Source organism: Corythoichthys intestinalis, chromosome 5 (genome assembly GCF_030265065.1).
Source record: "Corythoichthys intestinalis isolate RoL2023-P3 chromosome 5, ASM3026506v1, whole genome shotgun sequence".
In the NCBI taxonomy this organism is placed as follows: domain Eukaryota; kingdom Metazoa; phylum Chordata; class Actinopteri; order Syngnathiformes; family Syngnathidae; genus Corythoichthys; species Corythoichthys intestinalis.
Genome location: NC_080399.1, coordinates 8,256,291 through 8,276,939, shown reverse-complemented (window position 1 = coordinate 8,276,939; position 20,649 = coordinate 8,256,291). Strand labels below are relative to the sequence as shown.

The window sequence follows — 20,649 nt, the reverse complement described above, 5'->3', positions numbered from 1 at the left end:
CACAGGCACAGGATCTTTAGTTATACTGTTTTGTTGCTTAGCAGGCAGGCATAGCACTCTCAGTTGTATTGTAATGTTGCCTACATGGGATAATAGATAGAAACTGTTTGTTTATATTGTCACATCACATTACAGTCTGTGTACTGTCCATCTCAATGTTGTCGTGACAAGCCGGTGGCAGGGCAGGGTTGGGGTGGGTGGATCCTATAATGGTCTCTTGTCCCCGGGCCCCTGCAAGTCTGTTGACAGCCGTGCATCCGCCCCTCGTGTTCCGACAACTTTATGTGAGTAGATTAACTTTTATTCTTTTTTCAGTTTTTTACATGATGCACAACTGCCATTTTGTTTGTTGTGCAATAATCTAATTGTAACATGTGTTTGTTACATGTTTTGATGGATTTTTATGCAAAATAAAAGATTTATGTCTGAATTTTGGGGTCTTGGAACGGCATTTACATGGAAAACGCGTCTCTACTTACAGAATTTTCAGGTTGCGAAACTGCTTCCAGAACCAATTCATTTCATAAGTAGAGATACCACTGTATTTTTTCCTACTTTGGCACCATGGAGGATCCGTGTGATTTACTGCCAACCAGATTGTTAAATAAACAAATAAATAATATCCATCCCTGAAAGTTTGGACTGTTTTTTTTTTTTTTTTAATTCCACTCAAACGCGTCGTGCATAATCCTGTTAGTAGTGTCGTGTTACATTCCAGGTGTCTCAGCCGTCTAAAGTGAAGTTGGGTGTGGCTTAGTAGGCACACACAACCAGCAACGCAAGCAATGTTCAGCACACACGAGCTAGAACAATGGACGAGTAGAGACTGAACAACAGAGAAGCAGAATTCATCTTCAATTTTCTTCCATTTCATCTAAAAAGTATGTCTCGCCGCGTCAGACCTGGCTACCATCGACAAGAAATCAACAAAACCTCATGGGAGGTACCGGATCGGTACCGCGAGTTGAAGCAGGTGGGGACGGGGGCTTACGGGACTGTGTGGTGAGTCAAATTTCATTATTTCAATTTACATGTTGCGCTTATATGAATATTTTAAACCGCATCAAGTAGCTTGTGAACTGTTATTTTATTTTTGTGGGATCCCCACAAACGTGAAGCGACAAAACCGATCATCAATGATTGACTCAGGAGGCGGAACCAGCCAAAGGTGGGTTTAGAGCAACTCGCCGACAGAGGCCGCTGTTTCCTTAATCACGTTAGCAGTGGATTTCTGGTAGTGTTTTGAGCATCCCCCTGCAGAGCAGGTTGCTTACATTTATTTTATTTCTGTCGATGGCCCTTTAGGCAAGGCAAGGCAAATTTATTTGTATAGCACAATTCAACACAAGGCAATTCAAAGTGCTTTACATCACATGACAGACCTGTTAAGTTTCACGATTTGGTCGGGAAACTCCCGATTTTGACCCCAATGCTCACGCCTCACGATTAGAAAGCCAAATCTCCCGATTTTCCAAAAATGTCAATTTTTTTTTTTTTTTTTTACGTTTTTGTTTGTCACCGTTTTGTAACGATACCATTCGGCCCGATTCGGAAAGTGACCAACAACGAATAGCCTGGCCGTCTCCGACTTCCCTGCCCTCCCTCCCCTTCAGAGCTGGAAAAGCCCAACCAAACATCTGACAGGGAGGGAAGAGGCGAAGCACCACCGACTTCCCAAGATGCTGGCACTAATAAACCGGCTTTTAGACTGGTCAAGTCTTTATTTTGGAAGGAAGAGATGGAGCTGACCCTGGTCGGCCTCCAGTATTCGGGAAAAACGACGTTCGTCAACGTAATTGCCGTAAGTCTTACCTGCCAGCGATAACTAACTAGCCTAATGCTAATAGCATTAGAGCTAATGATGGGAGAACGATGACGAGGAAGAAGTCGCTGCTTTACTCTGTGTTTTCGTGGATCAAACATCATGGAATATTAACCCCCACAATATATGAATTTATGTGAGAAAGCGTATCGTTACTTACTTGAAGTTTAATCATTTAGATTCGCTATTATGCTAAAGCTAAAGTGTATACTATACACTTTATTACATTATATCATTATTACTGTGCTGAAACAAAAAATATAAAGTTTCAATTCTAGGTTACAATTCAATTAAAAAACTGCCATGACAAAAATACTTTAAAAAACAAATATGATTAATTTTCTAAATGATGTAATTAATGTTTGTAATCTTGCTGATTTAGTCTGACGAAACCCTAATTGGAGTGATGGTTGATGAGATGAAGAGGCTGCTGAGGAAGCTGATGTCCAAATTTGTGCAAATGGATGTGATCAGGAAAGCTAAGGATATCCTAGATGTTGATTACAGGAACAAGGAGAACTGGCATGACACAGGCAACATAGCAGTATCACATGATGCCAGACAATACATGGAGCAAGTTGAAGACTATCTCTGATGCCACCAAAAAGAGGTTCTTTGACAGTGTAGTTAATTTTTACACAAGTGTTGTGACCAAAATGAACTTGAAAAAAAATGGTTGCATTTTGTCTTAGTGATTGTCGCGCGCGCGTCATCGGGGTTGGCAAACAGAAATCTCCCTATTTGCAATTTCTACAACTTAACAGGTATGCATGAAGATCCACGAGCAGCGATAAAACGATTTGTAAAAATAACATTAAATCAAAAGAAGTCATTTGCTCCTAAGAACGTATAAATACATTCTATTTTTAATTGTTTCAGTGTCCCTAAAGCGTATTTATACTAGGGCTCAAACGATTAAATTTTTTCATCAAGTTAATTAAAGCTTAATTTTTTTAAAATTGTAATTAATCGCAATTCAAACCATCTATAAAATATGCCATATTTTTCTGTAAATTATCGTTGGAATGGAAAGATAAGACACAAGATGGATATATACATTCAACATACGGTTTATAAGGACTGCATTTGTTTATTAGAACAATAAATCAACAAGATGGCATTAACATCATTAACATTCTGTCAAAGCGATCCATGGATAGAAAGACTTGTAGTTCTTAAAAGGAAAATGTTAGTACAAGTTATAGAAATTTTATATTAAAACCCCTCTTAATGTTTTCGTTTTAATAAAATTTGAAAATTTTCAATCAAAAAATGAACTAGTAGCCCGCCATTGTTGATGTCAATAATTACTTACACAATGCTCATTCATGGGTGCTGAAGCCTATAAAATCAGTCGCACCCAAGCGCCAGCAGAGGGCGGCAAAACTCCATAAAACACAACAAGTGAGCGTTTCACTGTACTGTCATTTAAATCTATCTGAACGGGGCATCTGCGTTAATTGCGTCAAATATTTTAACGTGATTAATTTAAAAAATTAATTAACGACCGTTAACGCGATACTTTTGACAGTCCTAATTAAAACCCCTCTTAATGTTTTCATTTTGATAAAATTTGTCAAATTTTCAATCAAAAAATAAACTAGTAGCTCGCCATTGTTGATGTCAATAATTACACAGTGGTCATGGTGCTGAAACCCATAAAATCAGTCGCACCCAAGCGCCAGCAGAGGGCGAAAAAACACCAAAAAACACAAATAACAAGTGGACATTACACTGTGCTGTCATTTTAATCTGTTGGAGCGGGGCATGTGCGTTAAATGCGTCAAATATTTTAACGTGATTAATTTAAAAAATTAATTACCGCCCGTTAACGCGATAATTTTGACAGCCCTAATGTATACGTCTTTTATGTTTTTTTTTTTTTTTTTTTTTTCAAAAAAGTTTGGAAGTTGGAAGAAGTAAGAAGTGCAAGAAAATGTGGAGAACAATGTAAACACAAGGCACATGCCCCACACAAGTTCCCTAGGTGAATTCTGTTATGAGGTAGTGGTCACTACAAAAGAAAGATGAAAAAAAATCTATCTTGATGAGACAGACAGGTGGTGATGAGGGGAAAATTTACCCCGTCTGCCGATACAGCCGCGGCCACAACAGCGCCATCTCTCAGTTAAATAGTTTAGTTATGTGTGAATAAATTGTTACTTTGCTATCAAAAGCTCTATCTGTCTTGTTGTTTGTTTCTCACCAGATGGCTTAAATTTATTTTATTTCTGTCGATGTCCCTTTAGGGGCTCCGTATCCCATTTATAAAATTCTTCTTTTTATAATAAAAGCGACTGAAGTCGCCACTCAAGTTGTTGTTTTTCTTGTGGATACTACTTTGAAGGCCTACTCCTCCGTCGCGGTCAATTTTCACCAAACAATTATACAGTATATTTTTTCACTCGTAGCTCCGCAGTGGACGTCAGAACCAAAACCAAAGTGGCCATCAAGAAGCTGTATCGGCCTTTCCAGTCGGAACTGTTTGCCAAACGGGCCTACAGGGAGCTACGACTTCTCAAACACATCAAGCATGAAAATGTGAGGCATACTATTTAAAAAGAAAATGTCATACCGTATCCATCATGTCTTAAAATATCGCTGAATGTATTCATCGACAACAGGTGATCGGCCTCTTGGATGTGTTCACGGCGGACCTTTCTTTGGACAGATTTAATGATTTGTGAGTAGGAATTTTTCATTCTCCTTTTAAAAATGCTTTCCTTGTTTGTTTTTTTTAGATGATATTTTTTTTAAACATGCAGCCCAGGGGCCTACTACGGCCCACGGGAGAATATTTCGCGGCCCACATTTGTCATCTAAATTGTAATATCGGTGTTGTTCGCATATAAAATAACAGTGGTGGTTGAAGTACTCACATTTTTACGTAAGTTAAAGTACAAATACAGGGGCAAAAAATACTGAAGTAAAAATTCAAGTATTTAAGAAAAAAAATAATTACAAGTACTTTAGCTATTAGAGGTGCAACAATCAATCGATTAATCGACAGCTAATCGATTAGCAAATTAATCGACAACTATTTTGAGAACCAATTAATCGTTTAGGATCTTCTTCACCTTAAAATTGTCTAATTTCTTGAAATTTTAACATCCTTATAACAGTTGTAAATATTATCAGATTTTTTTCATCATGTTTTTGTCACAGTATGACAGGAACAAAAATCTGCTTTTACTTTGGAAAACAACAATTCACATTTTTGCCAATTATTGGACATCTTACTGTCTAAACTAGCTTCTTAAGGCTGCGATTAATAAATTAGTTTCCAACCAATTTTATCATCGATACAGTTGTAGACTACAGTTATTTCAGGAAGCTGTAATAAAATATTATTTTTGAAGCAAATAGTCATCCATTTTGTCTTCATCGTTACTTACAACATGCCTAAAACAACTTCGAAGTAAATTGTGAAGGTGATTGAAAAAAGTGACAATTATCCGATTAATCGTTTAATTAATTGTCCGAATAATCAATTATGAAAATAATCGTTGCATCGTAAGAGTGTCGTAAGACCGTTATAATTATGACATGACACCATGGGCATTACTGAATGCTTATAATAACAATAAATTACGTTTGTTATAAGCATTTATTAATGCTCATGACAGTGTCTTGTCATAATTATGATTGTCTTATGGCGCCACTGTCAAATTAAATATTACCAGATAACATAAATAGCAATTAATGAAACAACTGGAACAGTAATTGAAGAAATAATTAGTACGGAACATGAATTTTGATTGTTATTTACATTTGTAGTGGTTCAAAGCTTCGTGGTGGTTCATTTGGTCTTATGACAGTCTTATGATGCCACTGTTAAATAGTCACCGGTTCATATCTTTTGTGTAAATTGTCAAGTTCAAATAGGAATCCTTAGGTAGACATTTACAATATTACCCAAAATAAGAAGAGAAGGCATTCAATTTAGTTGAAAAGTTTGTAAGGAGAAAGAGGGGAAACTGTCAAGTTCAAAAATAGACCCTTAGGTAGACATTTGTAAAATTACCCAAAAATAAGGAGAGAAGACACTCAATTTTCTTGGCCAAGGAGAGCAAAGAGGGACTAGACAGAGGAATGCTAGATTACGCTGTATAGTCACCAAAATTGATCTAAGGAAAAAACCCTCCTTGCTCTTTTTATTAGGGGTTTGTCCTAACACAGAAGAGTGCCACCCTGAAGGGAGGGGGAAAGCAAGCTGGAGACATCCATGTGATTTTGGTTGGCTATGTGTGAGCATGTAGGTGGAACTAACTAAATACACGTGTGTAAGCAAAGGCACTGGTAAAGTGGTCAGAATGACCCAGACACTTCAGTTATGCAACGCTGCGGCCATGGAAGATGTCCTCGGATGGAGAATTGTCCTCGAAAGTCTAGACGAAAGTCTAGACGTCAGGTACTGAATATGTCCTGGAAGGTCTAGTTACACAATGATGCGGCCATGAAGCAAGGCAGTTGTCATCCCGACCCTCTTTACTCTTTGTAACTATAGCAAGCAATAATCATTTACTGGTTATATCAATAAGAAAAATATGGCAATATGTATTATGTATGTATTAGGTATGTATGAGCACAAGCAAATATTCAATCAATCAATCAATCAATCAATCAATCAAGCAAATATTCAATCAACCCTCGATAATTAACTCAACAGAAACTATCCAGCTTCCGCAATCGTTCTAACTAGCCCCTCCTTCACCTCACTTTATATTTGGAATGGCCCTAGCAAAAGACAGGTGTCTTGCCCTAAAAAGGAAAAAGGGGAAGCAAGCTGGCGACACCTCTTGTCTTTGTTTGGCTATGTGTGTGCATGTAGGTGGAATTATATACATATATGGCAGCCCATTTCAGCAAAGCAAAGCAGCCTCTTCTGACCTTGACCAGGGAAGATAAAACACTCTTTCTTTGTAAACAATAATAATAAGCAAAAGCATTTATTCATTGTGGGCAGCGATAAGCAAAAGCATTTCTTCATTGCGGTCAGCAATTGAAAAAAAGCAAATACATCGAAACAACTTAATACATATCTCATCAAATACATTTCATGAAGCAATAGCGTTTGGTAAGTAATAAAATGCAACAATATGATTCCTTAAATGTATTGAAATTGACCTGTGGAACCTAGGCCGGTTTAAACCGGTCAGATTGACAAGGCAGTATTATCAAGAGCTAAACATGTCTATAGTTATCAATTCCAAAAATGTCTCCGACTGCAATCAATCATGGAACATCCTATTATAGCAATCAATACTTTATTATGAGCCTTCATTGGTAAAAGAAAATATTTAATAACCATTTAATAATGATCTTATCATAAATTTCCCATAAAACAGTGAGGACAGCTGCAGTTTAAAGTCCAGTGCAGCTTATCTATGAACAAATGCCGTTTTCGTGTCAAATTTGGTGGGTGGCGGCCTATAGTCAGGTGCACCTTGTAGTCTGAAAACGACAGCAAGCTAATGATAACATTTGAATACATTTCTAATGTTGTAACTAAAGATGTCCCGATCGATCGGGTCCGATCACGTCATTTTCAAAGTATCGGAATCGGCAAAAAAATATCGGATATGCCTTTTTTTAATATATACAGTACTGTGCAAAAGTTTTGGGCAGGTGTCCTGCCTAAAACTTTTGCACAGTACTGGATATTTTTATTATATTATGTATAAACAGGATATACTGTATGTATATATTTTCCACAAGTGGAAGCTTCCATGATCCTAATAAATTAAATAATAATAAAAAAAAAATACAGTACTGTATATATATATATATATATTTTTTTTTTTATTTGTATTTTATTTTTTTAATTAAATCATTTTCTAATTGTATTTAACGTTACAGACAAATGTCTTACACTCATCCAGAGTCTTCAGTTTTGGCTTAAAGTAGGGCTATCAAATTTATCGCGTTAACGGTGGTAATTTTTTTTTTTTTTAATTAATCACGTTAAAATATTTAACGCAATTAACGCATGCGCGGCACGACCCACTCACGCATTGTCGCATTCAATCTATAATGCCGCCGTTTTACCTATGTATAGAGCTAAAAGGCAACGTAAAATGAGTAGAATGAATTTTAGCAGTCTTTGGAGCCTTTTTGTAATTGGCTAAAGCCTTAATATCCCTCTCTCAACAATTGGAAATATTGTGGGAAGCATTGTGGGGATAGTAGGGTAGTAGCTGATCTTTTTCTTAACACCCTATGTTATTTCCCAACGCAGAGAAGATATATCAATTGGTGCCACTACGCACAGTCATGGTTGCACTTCCCATCATGCATTTGGGCAGAACAGTTAAATAGCTACAGTATCATTTACTGAAAGCTAAAAAAATACACTAGATGGCAATATTTAGTCACAAATTCACAATATACAAAGTCACATATATCCTTTAAGAATTACAAGTCTTTCTATCTGTGGATCCCTCTCACAGAAAGAATGTTAATAATGTAAATGCCGTCTTGAGGATTTATTGTCATAATAAACAAATACAGTACTTATGTACTGTATGTTGAATGTATATATACGTCCGAGTTTTATTCATTTTTTTTCTTAATGCATTACCAAAATGTATATGATCGGGAAAAATTATCGGGAATGATTGGAATTGAATCGGGAGCAAAAAAAAAAAAGCAATCGGATCGGGAAATATCGGGATCGGCAGATAATCAAACTAAAACGATCGGGATCGGATTGGGAGCAAAAAAACATGATCAAAACAACCCTAATAAATATCCCATAATACAGTGCAGACAGCTGCATTTTAAAGTCCAGTGCGGCTTATCTATGAACAAATGCCGTTTTCGTCTCAAATTTGGTGGGTGGCGGCCTATAGTCAGGTGCATCTTATAGTCTGAAAATTACCACAAGCTAATGATAACTTTTGAATAGATTTCCAATGTTGTTACCATTGTCCTTGAAAAGGGCAAAAAAAAAAAAAATCATTTTTTAAAAATATTTTTTTTAAATCAAATTGAGAAAGTTCAATAAAATACATATTAGAAATACATCATAATAAAATGCACATTTATATTTTTCTCGCCTTTATTTTTCGAAATATTGTGAATTTATTGATTTTTTTAAACGCGCTCCATTTTAACCCTGAAGCTACCTGGTTATGCCGTTCATGGGGACAGACTTGGGCAAAGTGATGAAACTGCAGAGGCTGTCTGAAGAAAAAATCCAATATTTGGTCTATCAAATTCTCAAAGGTCTCAAGGTGAACAACTCATTTAACTTACCCTTCGTTGCCATTTGTTCCGTTGAGTAAGCGTCACATTTCCTATTTTATTTCAGTTTATTCATTCTGCTGGGATCATTCACAGGGTAAGTTATCTTTTATCGTTTGGATTGCCAACGAGCGTGTTATCTAATCAACAACAAAAATCGGCTTTTTATGAGCCGACGCACAGCTGCTTTGCGGCTCTCGTGCTTCTTTGGATTAACGCTCTGTTCTTTTTAGGACCTCAAACCAGGAAATCTTGCCATTAACCAAGACTGTGAGCTCAAGGTACATTCACTTACACACTTATGTATAATTTGGCCAAAATAAAGAGAAGAAAATGCAAAATTAACTCTTTCTATGCTAGCATTTATGAAAAGACAACTCCTGAGAATGCTAGCTGGGTGACCAGGTGCCATAGGTGAAAGTGTAGCTATGAGTCCCCCCAAAAATGACAATGTACAGTAAGGTAGTCCCCGGGTTTCCAACGAGTTTCGTTACAAAGCTGGTAACGTAACCCGAATTTCTGTGTAAGTCGGAATGAACCCTTTAAGTACCCCTAAAGCTCAAAATAACTATCCAAAAAGTCCGAAAGTATTGTATTTTGTTTAATGATGGAGTATACACTGCCCTCTGGTGGCAGTGTTGGGTCTGGCTAGACTAGGGGTCATGAATTAAAAATCCTCTGGGTCCGAAATTAAAAAATTACAACAATCTCGGGTCCGGAAAAAATGTTTAATGCTTTTTTTCCCAAAAATACAAACATACCTTTACGTGGCCATACTGATAATTACAACATCCAAAAATGTAAATAAAATATAAAAGGTGCATAAAACTAAAAAAGTGCTTTAATTGAATCATTAAATAGCAACATAAGAGCATGTTCAAGACTTCGTTTTTTTTAAATTGTGGATGCTGACAGGGGACATGCTTTATTTTTTGACAGACCTCTTCTTTTTGCTTTCCATGAAGCAAAGTTTCAGCAACTCCACTTATACAATCTTTGACAATCGCTGCATCACTGAAAGACTTTTTGTTTGGACCCAGTATCCCCGCTATTCTGATTGAGCATTCATTTGCGCGTTGTTGTGCAGTGAATGAATGAACCATGAGCCTTGAGGTACGTTCATGTTGAGCTCTTAATTCCGCTATTTTTTGAGAACATGATGGCAGAGTTCATAGGTAAACTTTGCGAAAAAGCTGCGTGCTTCATCTCATAGTGCCCTTTCAAATTGCTGCTCTTTACAAGCGCTACCGTCTCTGAACAGATGAGCCATAGCGGTCTTGTGCTGCCGCCAGGTAAAATGAACAAAAATGTGTTGGTCCACTCCTCCTTAAACACTTTGTTTTCTGCATCAATCGTGCGTAGTTTTGAGCACGCCATTTGCCGTACCTTTTTCGCCTCTTCCTCCAACTTCATTCGACTCGGTATTTGGCTGTCACTCCGCGGAGTCTGGAAAGCGAGTGTGAGACATGCTGTTCTAAAAATAACTTTCAAATGCTTCACTCCCATTGGCTGGCTCACGCGCGTCACCGCTAGGTTTTTGTTTGTTGCCCACCTCCGCTCTGTAAACCCGCGGACAAAAATGATTTTTGTTGTTGCAACGTGTATTAGTTGCGACAGATTGACCTCTGGGCTGGACTGTTGGAGTTACGTGTGAGCAATTTGCAAGAGTTGTAATACGTTAGAATTGGTAGAATTTAAGCTAGCAGATTTTTGTTAGGCAAATTAGGAAAATTTAATCTACTAAATCTTTGTCTGCTGGGTTCGGGCCGGTTTAGACGTGTGTCGCCATTTTTCATTTCGCATACTCTAACAAGAATGGCCTATCGTGTCCTTTCAGATTTTGGACTTCGGTTTAGCGCGTCAGGCCGACAGCGAGATGACGGGCTACGTGGTGACGCGCTGGTACCGAGCCCCGGAGGTCATCTTGAGTTGGATGCACTACAGTCAGACCGGTATTCCAAAATGCTTTCCCGACGTGTTTTGTCATACAAATCTGGCCCAGTGCGATTCCCCAGCAGATGTTTTGCGAGTGAACAGGCTGCAACTTGTCGAGGTGTCACTGAGGCGAATCGCTGAAATATTTCCAAAGTCAACTTCTTTTGTAGCTGTGTTATAATCAGTGTTGTTAATCTTACTTTTAAAAAGTAATTAGTTACAGTTACAAATTAGTTATCATGAAAAGTAATTGCGTTAGTAACACAAGGTTCATGGATACATAATTCAAATAAAATTTAGGGCAAGTGACTATTTTTGGAAATAGAAAAAAGACTAATTCTTATTATATTGCAGCTTCTATAAGGACAACACTACCTTGGTATGATAATGCGCACTTAGCAGGAAAATAGTATATTATTTTCACTTAATTGTACCCACCTGGATGCCATGAACTGCATGTTTAAAAAAAAAAGTTGCCCTAGGGTTTAAGATGAGGCTCCCCACGCTAAATGCTAATGCTAAAGAGAACGCGAATGCTATGCTAAAGCTCCCAGCCACCTCGCCATTCATCATCGCGTATGCAACGGCGTCACCACCCCATTCCCTCCTCCCCTCTCCTGCTCCGTTCCCTCCCAGGAAGCTGTGACAACATCAGACAACTCGCGGTTCATTCAACCAAATTGTAGTAACGCGCCACTTGAAATCCTCAGTAATGGTAACGGTGTTACAAAGATGGGGAAAAGTAACTAATTAGGTTACTCACAGTTGAAAAAATAACGCCATTATTAGCAAAACTGCTGAGGCAGCAACACGAGTACAAGCAAGACTGGCAGGTGGACAAGATATTGACCAAATCAATACACTCCTGTGCAGTAGGTGGCGGTATGCACCTGATAGTTGCTTGCAATCTGCCAGTTTGGTAAGCTTCTTTTTACAGTTTACATTCTGCACAGTTTTAAATAAAACTGAGCAGTCGGGTAATTTTCTGGTTCTTTCTAAGAATATTGACTCAGATCTCTGCATATACAGTGAAGAAAATAAGTATTGAACATCCTGCTATTTTGCTAGTTCTCCCACTTAGAAATCATGGCGGGGTCTGACATTTTCATCGTAAGTGCGTGTACACTGTGAGAGATCATCTAAAAAGAAAAGTCCCCAAAAATCACAATGCATGATTTTTTAAAAACAATTTATTTGTGTGATACAACTGCAAATAAGTATTTGGACACCTGAGAAAACAAATGTTAATATTTGGTACAGTAGTCTTTGTTTGTAATTACAGAGTTACGTTTCCTCTAGTTTTTCACCAGGTTTTCACAAACTGCAGGAGGGATCTTGGCCCACCCATCAGTCAGGTTTCTGAGCTGTCGCTGAGAAACAGCAAACTGAGTTTGAGCTCCATCCAAAGGTTTTCTATTGGGTTTAAGTCTGGAGACATCCTAGGCCATGCTAGAACCTTGTTATATTTCTTACGGAGCCACTCCTTGGTTTTCCTGGCTTTATGCTTCGGGTCATTGTCATGTTGGTAGACCCAGGCATGATCCATCTTCAATGCTCTGACTGAAGAAAGGAGGTTGTTCCCCCAAATCTCACAGTACAGGGCCCCAGTCATCCTCTCTTTAATACAGTGCACCCGTCCAGTCTAATGCACAGAAAAATACTCCCAAAGCATGATGCGACCACCTCTGTGCTTCACAGTAGGGATGGTGTTCTTGAGATAGTACTCATCTTTCTTCCTCCAAACACGGTTAGTGGAATTATGACCAAAATGTTCTATTTTACTCTCACCTGACCTCAAAACTTTCCCTTTCCAGCCTTGTGGAGGTGAACAATTTTGTCTTTGGTCTTGACCATGTTACAAGTGTGAGTCTTACTGATTGTATAGGGTAGACAGGTATCTTTATGCTGCTATCGACCTCAAACAAGTGCATCTGATTCAGGATAATACATGGAGTGGAGGTGGACTTTTAACAGGCGGACAAATAGGTCTTTCATGGTCAACATTTTAGCTGATAGACAGGTGTTTAAATACTTATTTGCAGCTGTATCACACAAATTGTTGAAAAATCATGCTTTGTGATTTTTTGGGATTTTTCTTTTTAGATTATCTCTCACAGTGTACATGCACCTACGATGAAAATTTCAGACCCATCCATTATTTCTACGGAGGAGAACTTGCAAAATAGCAGGGTGTTCAAATACTTATTTTCTTCAATGTATAAACGTATGTTTATAAATATGCTGTATATATTTTTATATATGTACTGTATACACTGTATATAGGGGTGTCAAAAGTATTGCGTTAATGGGTAGTAATTAATTTTCTTAATTAATCACGTTAAAATATTTGACGCAATTAACGCACAAATGCCCCGCTTAAACAGATTAAAATAACAGCACAGTGAAATGTGTACTTGTTGTGTTTTTCGGAGTTTGCCGCCCTCTGCTGGCACTTGGGTGCAACTGATTTTATAGGCTTCAGCACCCGTGAGCATTGTGTAGGTAATTATTGACATGAACAATGGCAGGCTACTAGTTTATTTTTTGATTGAAAATTTTACAAATTTTATTAAAACGAAAAAAATAAGAGGGGTTTTAATATAATATTTCTATAACTTGTCCTAAAATTTATCTTTTAAGAACTACAAGTCTTTCTATCCGTGGATCGCTTTAACAGAATGTTAATAATGTTAATGCCATCTTGTTACAATAAACAAATACAGTCCTTATGTATCGTATGTTGAATGTATATATCCATCTTGTGTCTTACCTTTCCATTCCAACAATAATTTACAGAAAAATATGGCATATTTTATTAATGGTTTGAATTGCGATTAATTACGATTACGGTTAATTAACTCGATTAAAATTTATAATCGTTTGACAGCCCTAATATATACATATAATTACATTTTTGCATTGGGAGAAATTAACTTGTAAATTTTAAAGCAAGTACTTTGTACTTACACTTGAGTAATTTTTTTCTTAGATACTTATACTTTTACTTAAATTAAAAAAAAAAGTGAGTACGTCATCCACCACTGCCAGCCAGTGAAAGTGTTTTTTTTAATATTATTATCATATCATATTAATTTTATTCAAACCTGAATCAGTTAGGTGCAGATTTGAGTGATATAAGCACATGGAAAAACAATGATCAACAATGCTATGCTATGCAATTTAAAAAAAATACTGGAATAAAATTAACATCTGTACTAATAAATTTAAAATTGTATAATTTAACCTTTAAGGTCCTGAGCCTTTATGTGTTTGTGTTTTGGGCCAGTTAAAAAAAATAAATTGACCAAACTTTTTTAAAAAGTGCAAACATACACTCTGAGGTAAAGTAATGTTGGACTGGAACACATACGTAATAGACATAAGAATCTCTCAGCTAAAAATGACCAACTTGAGGTTTTCATGATGATAGTCTAGCTCGCTAGTTTAGCTTAGCTTCATGAGAATCACCCACCTCCTAATAGGACTGATAGATTTCTAACCCACATTTGAAATGTAGAAATTAACAATTTTTTTCCCCGAGCTGAAATAATAATCACTTTCATCTCTTTTGTATTGTAAATTTATTGCTATAAAAATAAAACTGAGTTGCGTTGTGTAAAGACACTCTACTGCGTTTTTCTGGGTTAATACCATGCACTTCCACATGTTGTCCACGAGAGGACGCGCAATCAACACGATTTTAATTCTGTCTCATTCTTCTTCACAGTGGATATTTGGTCAGTCGGTTGCATCATGGCGGAGATGTTACAAGGAAAACCCCTCTTTAAAGGCAATGACCGTATCCTTTCTTTTTATGTGATCATTAACTCGGATTGGACGTCTATCGCCGTCAATGGTCGCCAATGATTTCTTTTGGCATCACCTTTCCTTGACTCCTAGCTTCTCAGATCTCGATCAGCTGACTGAAATCATGAAAATCACTGGAACGCCATCTCAGGAATTGATGGGCAAACTACAATCAGAAGATGTAAGTTTTTAATCACAAAACAGTCAATGAAAATTAGCATTGATTCTTTGAAACTTTCAGGCTAAAAACTACATCAAAAGTATTAAAAAAGTAGAAAAGAAAGACCTTCGCAAAGTCTTCTCCAACGCCAATCCACAAGGTAGGCCATGTTTACTCTCCGTGCGTTTGTTTCTCCGCACTTTTAACGAATTGGTGTCCTAATTCACTCTTTAGCCGTGTCCGTGCTGGAGCGGATGCTATTGCTGGATCCGGATGAGCGGACGACTGCGGCGGACGCCCTCACGCTGCCGTATTTCAGGGAATTTCGGGAACCGGAAGAGGAGACAGAAGCGCAGCCGTACGACGACTCTTTGGATAACGCGGATCTGCCTTTGGAACAGTGGAAACGTAAGATTAAAGAGTGGAATTTACAGTTGTATGAAAAATTTCTGTCACCTGTAGTCATTTTCATGATTTTCCTTTATAAATCACTAGATGTATAGATCTGCAATTAAATGTTAGTGTTGCATCGGTATCGGTACCGATACGGCACTAAAATGACGTCACCGGTATCGGGCAAATAACGTTGCAATACTGCACAATATGTTGTCTTCGAGACAGTGCTGTTTTCCCCAACGGTGACTATAACGAAAATACTGTAATTTTCAGACCATAAGGCGCACCTGACTTTTAGCCGCAACATATCAAATATGATACGAAAACGGCATTTGTTCATAGATAAGTCGCACTGGACTATAAGTCGCAGCTGTCCTCACTGTATTATGGGACATTTACACCAAAAAATATTAACCGGTAACACTTTATTTGACAACGGCATCATACGACTGTCATAAGACCAAATGAACCGCCACGAAGCTTCGAACCAATTGGCTGCAAAGCTTCATTGCTTCAAGAAGCTTCATTTAGCCATCACTGTTCCATTGGGGGAGACAGTCAACCTTTGCTGCCACCTACTTTTAACACTGTTGTTGTCCAACATGCCTCCTAGCATGCATTGCAGCGCTACAGATGTAAATAACAATCAAAATTCATGTTCTGTGCTAATTATTTCTTCAGTTACTGTTCCAGTTGTTTCATTCATTGCTAGGTATGGTATTTGGTAACACTTTATTTGACAGTGGCGCAATAAGACTATCATTAGATGATCATAATTATGACTTGACACTGTCATGAGCATTAATGAATACTTACAGTGCCCTCCATAATTATTGGCACCCCTGAAAAAGATGTGTTTTTTAGCTTCTAATATATATATTTTTTTAATTCAAATAATATGGGACCTTAATGGAAAAAAAGGGGGAAAATCCAACATTCAATACCAGTGCATTCATTCAGTGGGGAAAAAATCCCACATAAAGAAAAAAATATTTGACATCAAATAATGTGTGTCACATTTATTAGCACCCCTGATGTTAATACTTTGTACAACCCCCTTTTGCCAACAAAACAAGGTCTGGGAACTGAGATGGCCATGGGAGGAGCTTGATTTTGTGTCTGGTGAACCATTTCTGTGGAGATTTGGCCATATGTTTAGGGTCATTGTCTTGTTGAAAGACCCAGTGACGACCCATCTTCAGCTTTCGGGCAGAGGGCAACACATTTTGATTTAAAATGTCCTGGTATTTCAAAGCATTCATGATGCCATGCACCCTAACAAGGTTCCCTGGGCCTTAAGTCGTACCTAAATGAGCGGAGTTTTTCTGTGAAAATGGGCAATTTTATCTCCAAAAAGGCATCGCTTCCACACTGGGTTCCCCAGGGATCTGTCCTCAGCCCTCTTTTATTCTCGCTTTATTTATTACCTCTAGGTTCTGTTTTTAGGAAACATGGTGTTTTATTTCATTTGTATGCTGATGACTGTCAGATCTATTTTCCAATGGCACAAAATGGCACGTTCTGTCAACTCATTGAATGCCTCAACGACATACAGTGGTGGCTTTCGCTCAATTTTTTAAGTTTGAATGACAGCAAGACGGAAGTCATGGTGTTCAGACCAAGTAGCCAGGCCTCCCTTAATGTTGACCTCTGTTCATTGTCTCCATTTCTTAAGAACTGTGTCAAAAATCTAGGGGTCCAATTTGATTCTGATTTTAAATTTGAGAAGCAGATTTCTTGCGTTGTACGTGACTGTTTTTATCAGCTTCGCCAGATTGCTAAAGTGAAATCAATTGTTTCACGCTCTGATTTGGAGAAATTAATCCATGCTTTTGTCATAACTCGGCTGGATTATGGTAATTCTTTGTATGTAGGCGTCAATCAGGCTGCACTGGCCCGTCTACAACTTGTGCAAATCTCTGTTGCTCGACTCCTAACTGAAACCCGCAGGCGCGAACATATCACCCCGATTTTAGCATCTCTTCACTGGCTCCCAGTACATCACCGAATACATTTTAAGATATTATTATTTGTTTTTAAATGTTTGAATAATCTTGCGCCACCATATCTGTCAGAACTGCTTCAGCCTTACAGTCCAACGAGAACCCTCAGATCAGCTGACCACCTGCTTCTAGAAGTCCCAAGATCAAGGCTGAAGCTTAGGGGTGACCGGGCATTTGCAGTGATGGCGCCCAGGCTGTAGAACCAATTACCACTCACTATTAGACAGGCCCCTTCACTTACGGATTTTAAATCACGCCTTAAAACATTTTATTTTTCTTCAGCTTTTAATGTGCAATGACTGTTTATTTTATTGTTGTATTTGTTTTATCTTTGAAAGTTAACTTATTTTGCTGTTTTATGGTATGTAAAGCACTTTGGTCTCCTTGGCGGATTTTTTAAAATGTGCTATACAAATAAAGTTGATTGATTGATTGATTGATTTGGAAGCGAAACAGCCCCACAGCATCACTGACCCACCCCCATACTTCACAGTGGGTATGAGGTGCTTTTCAGCATGCACATCTTTCGTGGCACGCCAGATCCACTTAGAGTGTTTGTTGCCAAAAAGCTCAATCTTGGTCTCACACAAAAATACACACGGTCCCAGGCTTCAACTGGGACTGTGTGCTTTGATCAGATGCGATTTTAAAACAAAATCTGTTGCCCTCTGCCCGAAAGCTGAAGATGGGTCGTCACTGGGTCATTCAGCAAGACAATGACCCTAAACATATGGCCAAATCTACACAGAAATGGTTCACCAGACACAAAATCAAGCTCCTCCCATGGCCATCTCAGTCCCCAGACCTTTTTTTGTTGGCAAAAGGGGGTTGTACAACGTATGAACACCAGGGGTGCTAATAATTGTGACACACATTATTTGATGTCAAATAATTTTTTCTTTATGTGGGATTTTTTCCCCACTGGATGAATGTACTTTTATTGAAGGTTGGATTTTTCTCTTTTTTTCCATTAAGGTCCCATATTATTTGAATAAAAATATATATATTAGAAGCTAAAACACACATCTTTTTCAGGGGTGCCAATAATTATGGAGGGCACTGTAGATATGGTAGATATCGCATATATATATAGAACTAGATGCAAATTAACACACGCAGCGGCGTTAGCAACAAGTACAGTATAGGAACTAGATGTGTTGGTAAAAAGCTGCCATCTTAAAGCAGTAGACTTCTTAGGAAAGCTCTGTTGTAGAGAACCTTCCTAGTGAACCTAAGTAACTTTTTATCTAAAATACTCCTAAATCGGCAAAATCTTGACTTGAATCTATATTTAAATGATGAAACCGTTTTAAAACTTCCACATGTCAAAAGTAGACGGAAGGGAACTATTGCAATAATGGGAACAATTTTAACAACTTTTAACGGTTGATACAGGGTAAAGGGTAAATTAGGGTAAAGAATTAGGCTAGGGCCAATTGTCCCAAAAACCTTTTACGCTTCACATAGTGTGACCTATGTTTTTGGGGTTTTTTTTTGAGAAAAAAAAACAAAAAACATAAAAATTATCACTAGTTACTTTGCCAATTAACTAATTACTCTTAAATTCAGGTAACTGAGTTACTAACGCAATGACTTTTTGGGAGAAGTAATTTGTAACTGTAATCAATTACTTTTTTAAAGTAAAATTACCAACACTGTCCAAAATACCTTAGCCTAGCAACCTAACTTTTGTATCAATAAGTACAGGTATTTAACACTGTGAAATACAATTGTGTTTGTCTGCTATATGACATATTTAACTGAAATTATTGATCCATACAACTGATGTTTCATAAAGGAAAATCCCAAACACTTTCATAACACCGTAAAGATAAATAGAATGAGAAATATCGACTCTAATTCTGTTTATTTTTGTTGTTTTCTGTCATTTTCATTAGGTCACACCTTCACGGAAATATTAACTTTCAAGCCTTTTGTGATGGAATCCAAGGAAACCTCTTTGTAAGACATAAAAAATGCCAATGTATTAGCCTTTACATACAATTGGTTTTGTTTTATCACCTCAGGTACTTCAATTTCATTCAATATTTGTATATATTTTCTGCTATGGAATTGATCACGAGTAGCTAGCTATAGCTGTCAATGTTGGACGCATGTTCAGTAAATACAACCATTCTCATGTGTAAAACATCATGCATTTTTCATGTTTGTGTCTCTTTGAGAATCATAAATGCTCAATTTGCTAAATCTGCCTATTGTTTTTTTTGTTTTTTTTTCAACAAACAATCTTATGGTTAGCAATAACAGATATACGAAAACATTCATAGCTGGTTAATGCCACACAAATACAAAGAGACCAAAAGGCGTGCAAATGCGCGTCGTCACTCAAGCTGCATTGTTTTCCCACCCCGTAAATGCTTTATTAGAGCATAAATAAGAATGTGCGTGTCTATTGCATTTTGTATTGGGCATTATTAACTGAAAGACAGCGTAAATCATTTGTTAAGAATTCACAACAATAACATTTCTTGGCCAGTGAACATTTTATGTCAGTGGTTTATGAGAATTGAAAAATCAATGTTGTGTTTATATATACACATAAGCAACATTATGAAAGAATAGACTAGATAGTTTTCCAGGTTGTCAAACTTTTGTTATTATAGAATTAGGGTTGCTGCCACACATTAAAAAAAAAGTCCAGTATTATGTTTTTACTAGGGCAAAATTATGGCGTTAACGGGCAGTAATTAATTTTTAAAAATTAATCACGTCAAAATATTTGACGCACTTAACGCACATGCCCCGCTCAAACAGATTAAAATGACAGTACAGTGCAATGTCCACTTATTACTTGTGTTTTTTGGAGTTTTGGCGCCCTCTGCTGGCGCTTGGGTGCAACTGATTTTATGGGCTTCAGCACCCATGAGCATTGTGTAATTATTGACATCAACAATGGCGGGCTACTAGTTTATTTTTTGATTGAAATTTTACAAATTTGATTAAAACGAAAAGATTATGAGGGGTTTTAATACAAAACCTTTATAACTTGTACTAACATTTATCTTTTAAGAACAACAAATCTTTCTATCTATGGATGTTAATAATGTTAATGCCATCTTGTTGATTTATTGTTATAATAAACAAATACAGTACTTACAGTGCCTTGCAAAAGTATTCGGCCCCCTTGAACCTTGCAACCTTTCGCCACATTTCAGGCTTCAAACATTAAGATATAAAATTTTAATTTTTTGTCAAGAATCAACTACAAGTGGGACACAATCGTGAAGTGGAACAAAATTTATTGGATAATTTAAACTTTT

The 20,649-nt window shown here is 37.3% G+C and overlaps 1 protein-coding gene across 1 annotated transcript; it reads left to right on the top strand.

Annotated features, from left to right (window-relative positions):
• The first annotated feature begins 766 nt into the window (after positions 1-766).
• On the top strand, positions 767-19,559 carry mapk12a (mitogen-activated protein kinase 12a). Its single transcript, XM_057837462.1, has 12 exons — positions 767-1,002; positions 4,234-4,363; positions 4,447-4,505; positions 8,946-9,057; positions 9,135-9,164; positions 9,301-9,348; positions 10,905-11,019; positions 14,730-14,801; positions 14,911-14,990; positions 15,051-15,129; positions 15,204-15,377; positions 19,267-19,559. The coding sequence occupies exons 1-12, from the start codon at positions 884-886 to the stop codon at positions 19,332-19,334; spliced, it is 1,086 nt and encodes a 361-aa protein (XP_057693445.1). The 5' UTR covers positions 767-883; the 3' UTR covers positions 19,335-19,559.
• Positions 19,560-20,649: the final 1,090 nt, after the last annotated feature.

What these genes read in the sequence shown, in the direction of transcription:
- mapk12a (XM_057837462.1), top strand. Translation starts at nt 884, where the DNA reads ATGTCTCGCCGCGTCAGACCTGGCTACCATCGACAAGAAATCAACAAA. An exon ending in GGGGCTTACGGGACTGTGTG is followed by an intron (nt 1,003 to 4,233) that starts GTGAGTCAAATT and finishes TTTCACTCGTAG; the next exon opens with CTCCGCAGTGGACGTCAGAA. An exon ending in TTGGACAGATTTAATGATTT is followed by an intron (nt 4,506 to 8,945) that starts GTGAGTAGGAAT and finishes TTAACCCTGAAG; the next exon opens with CTACCTGGTTATGCCGTTCA.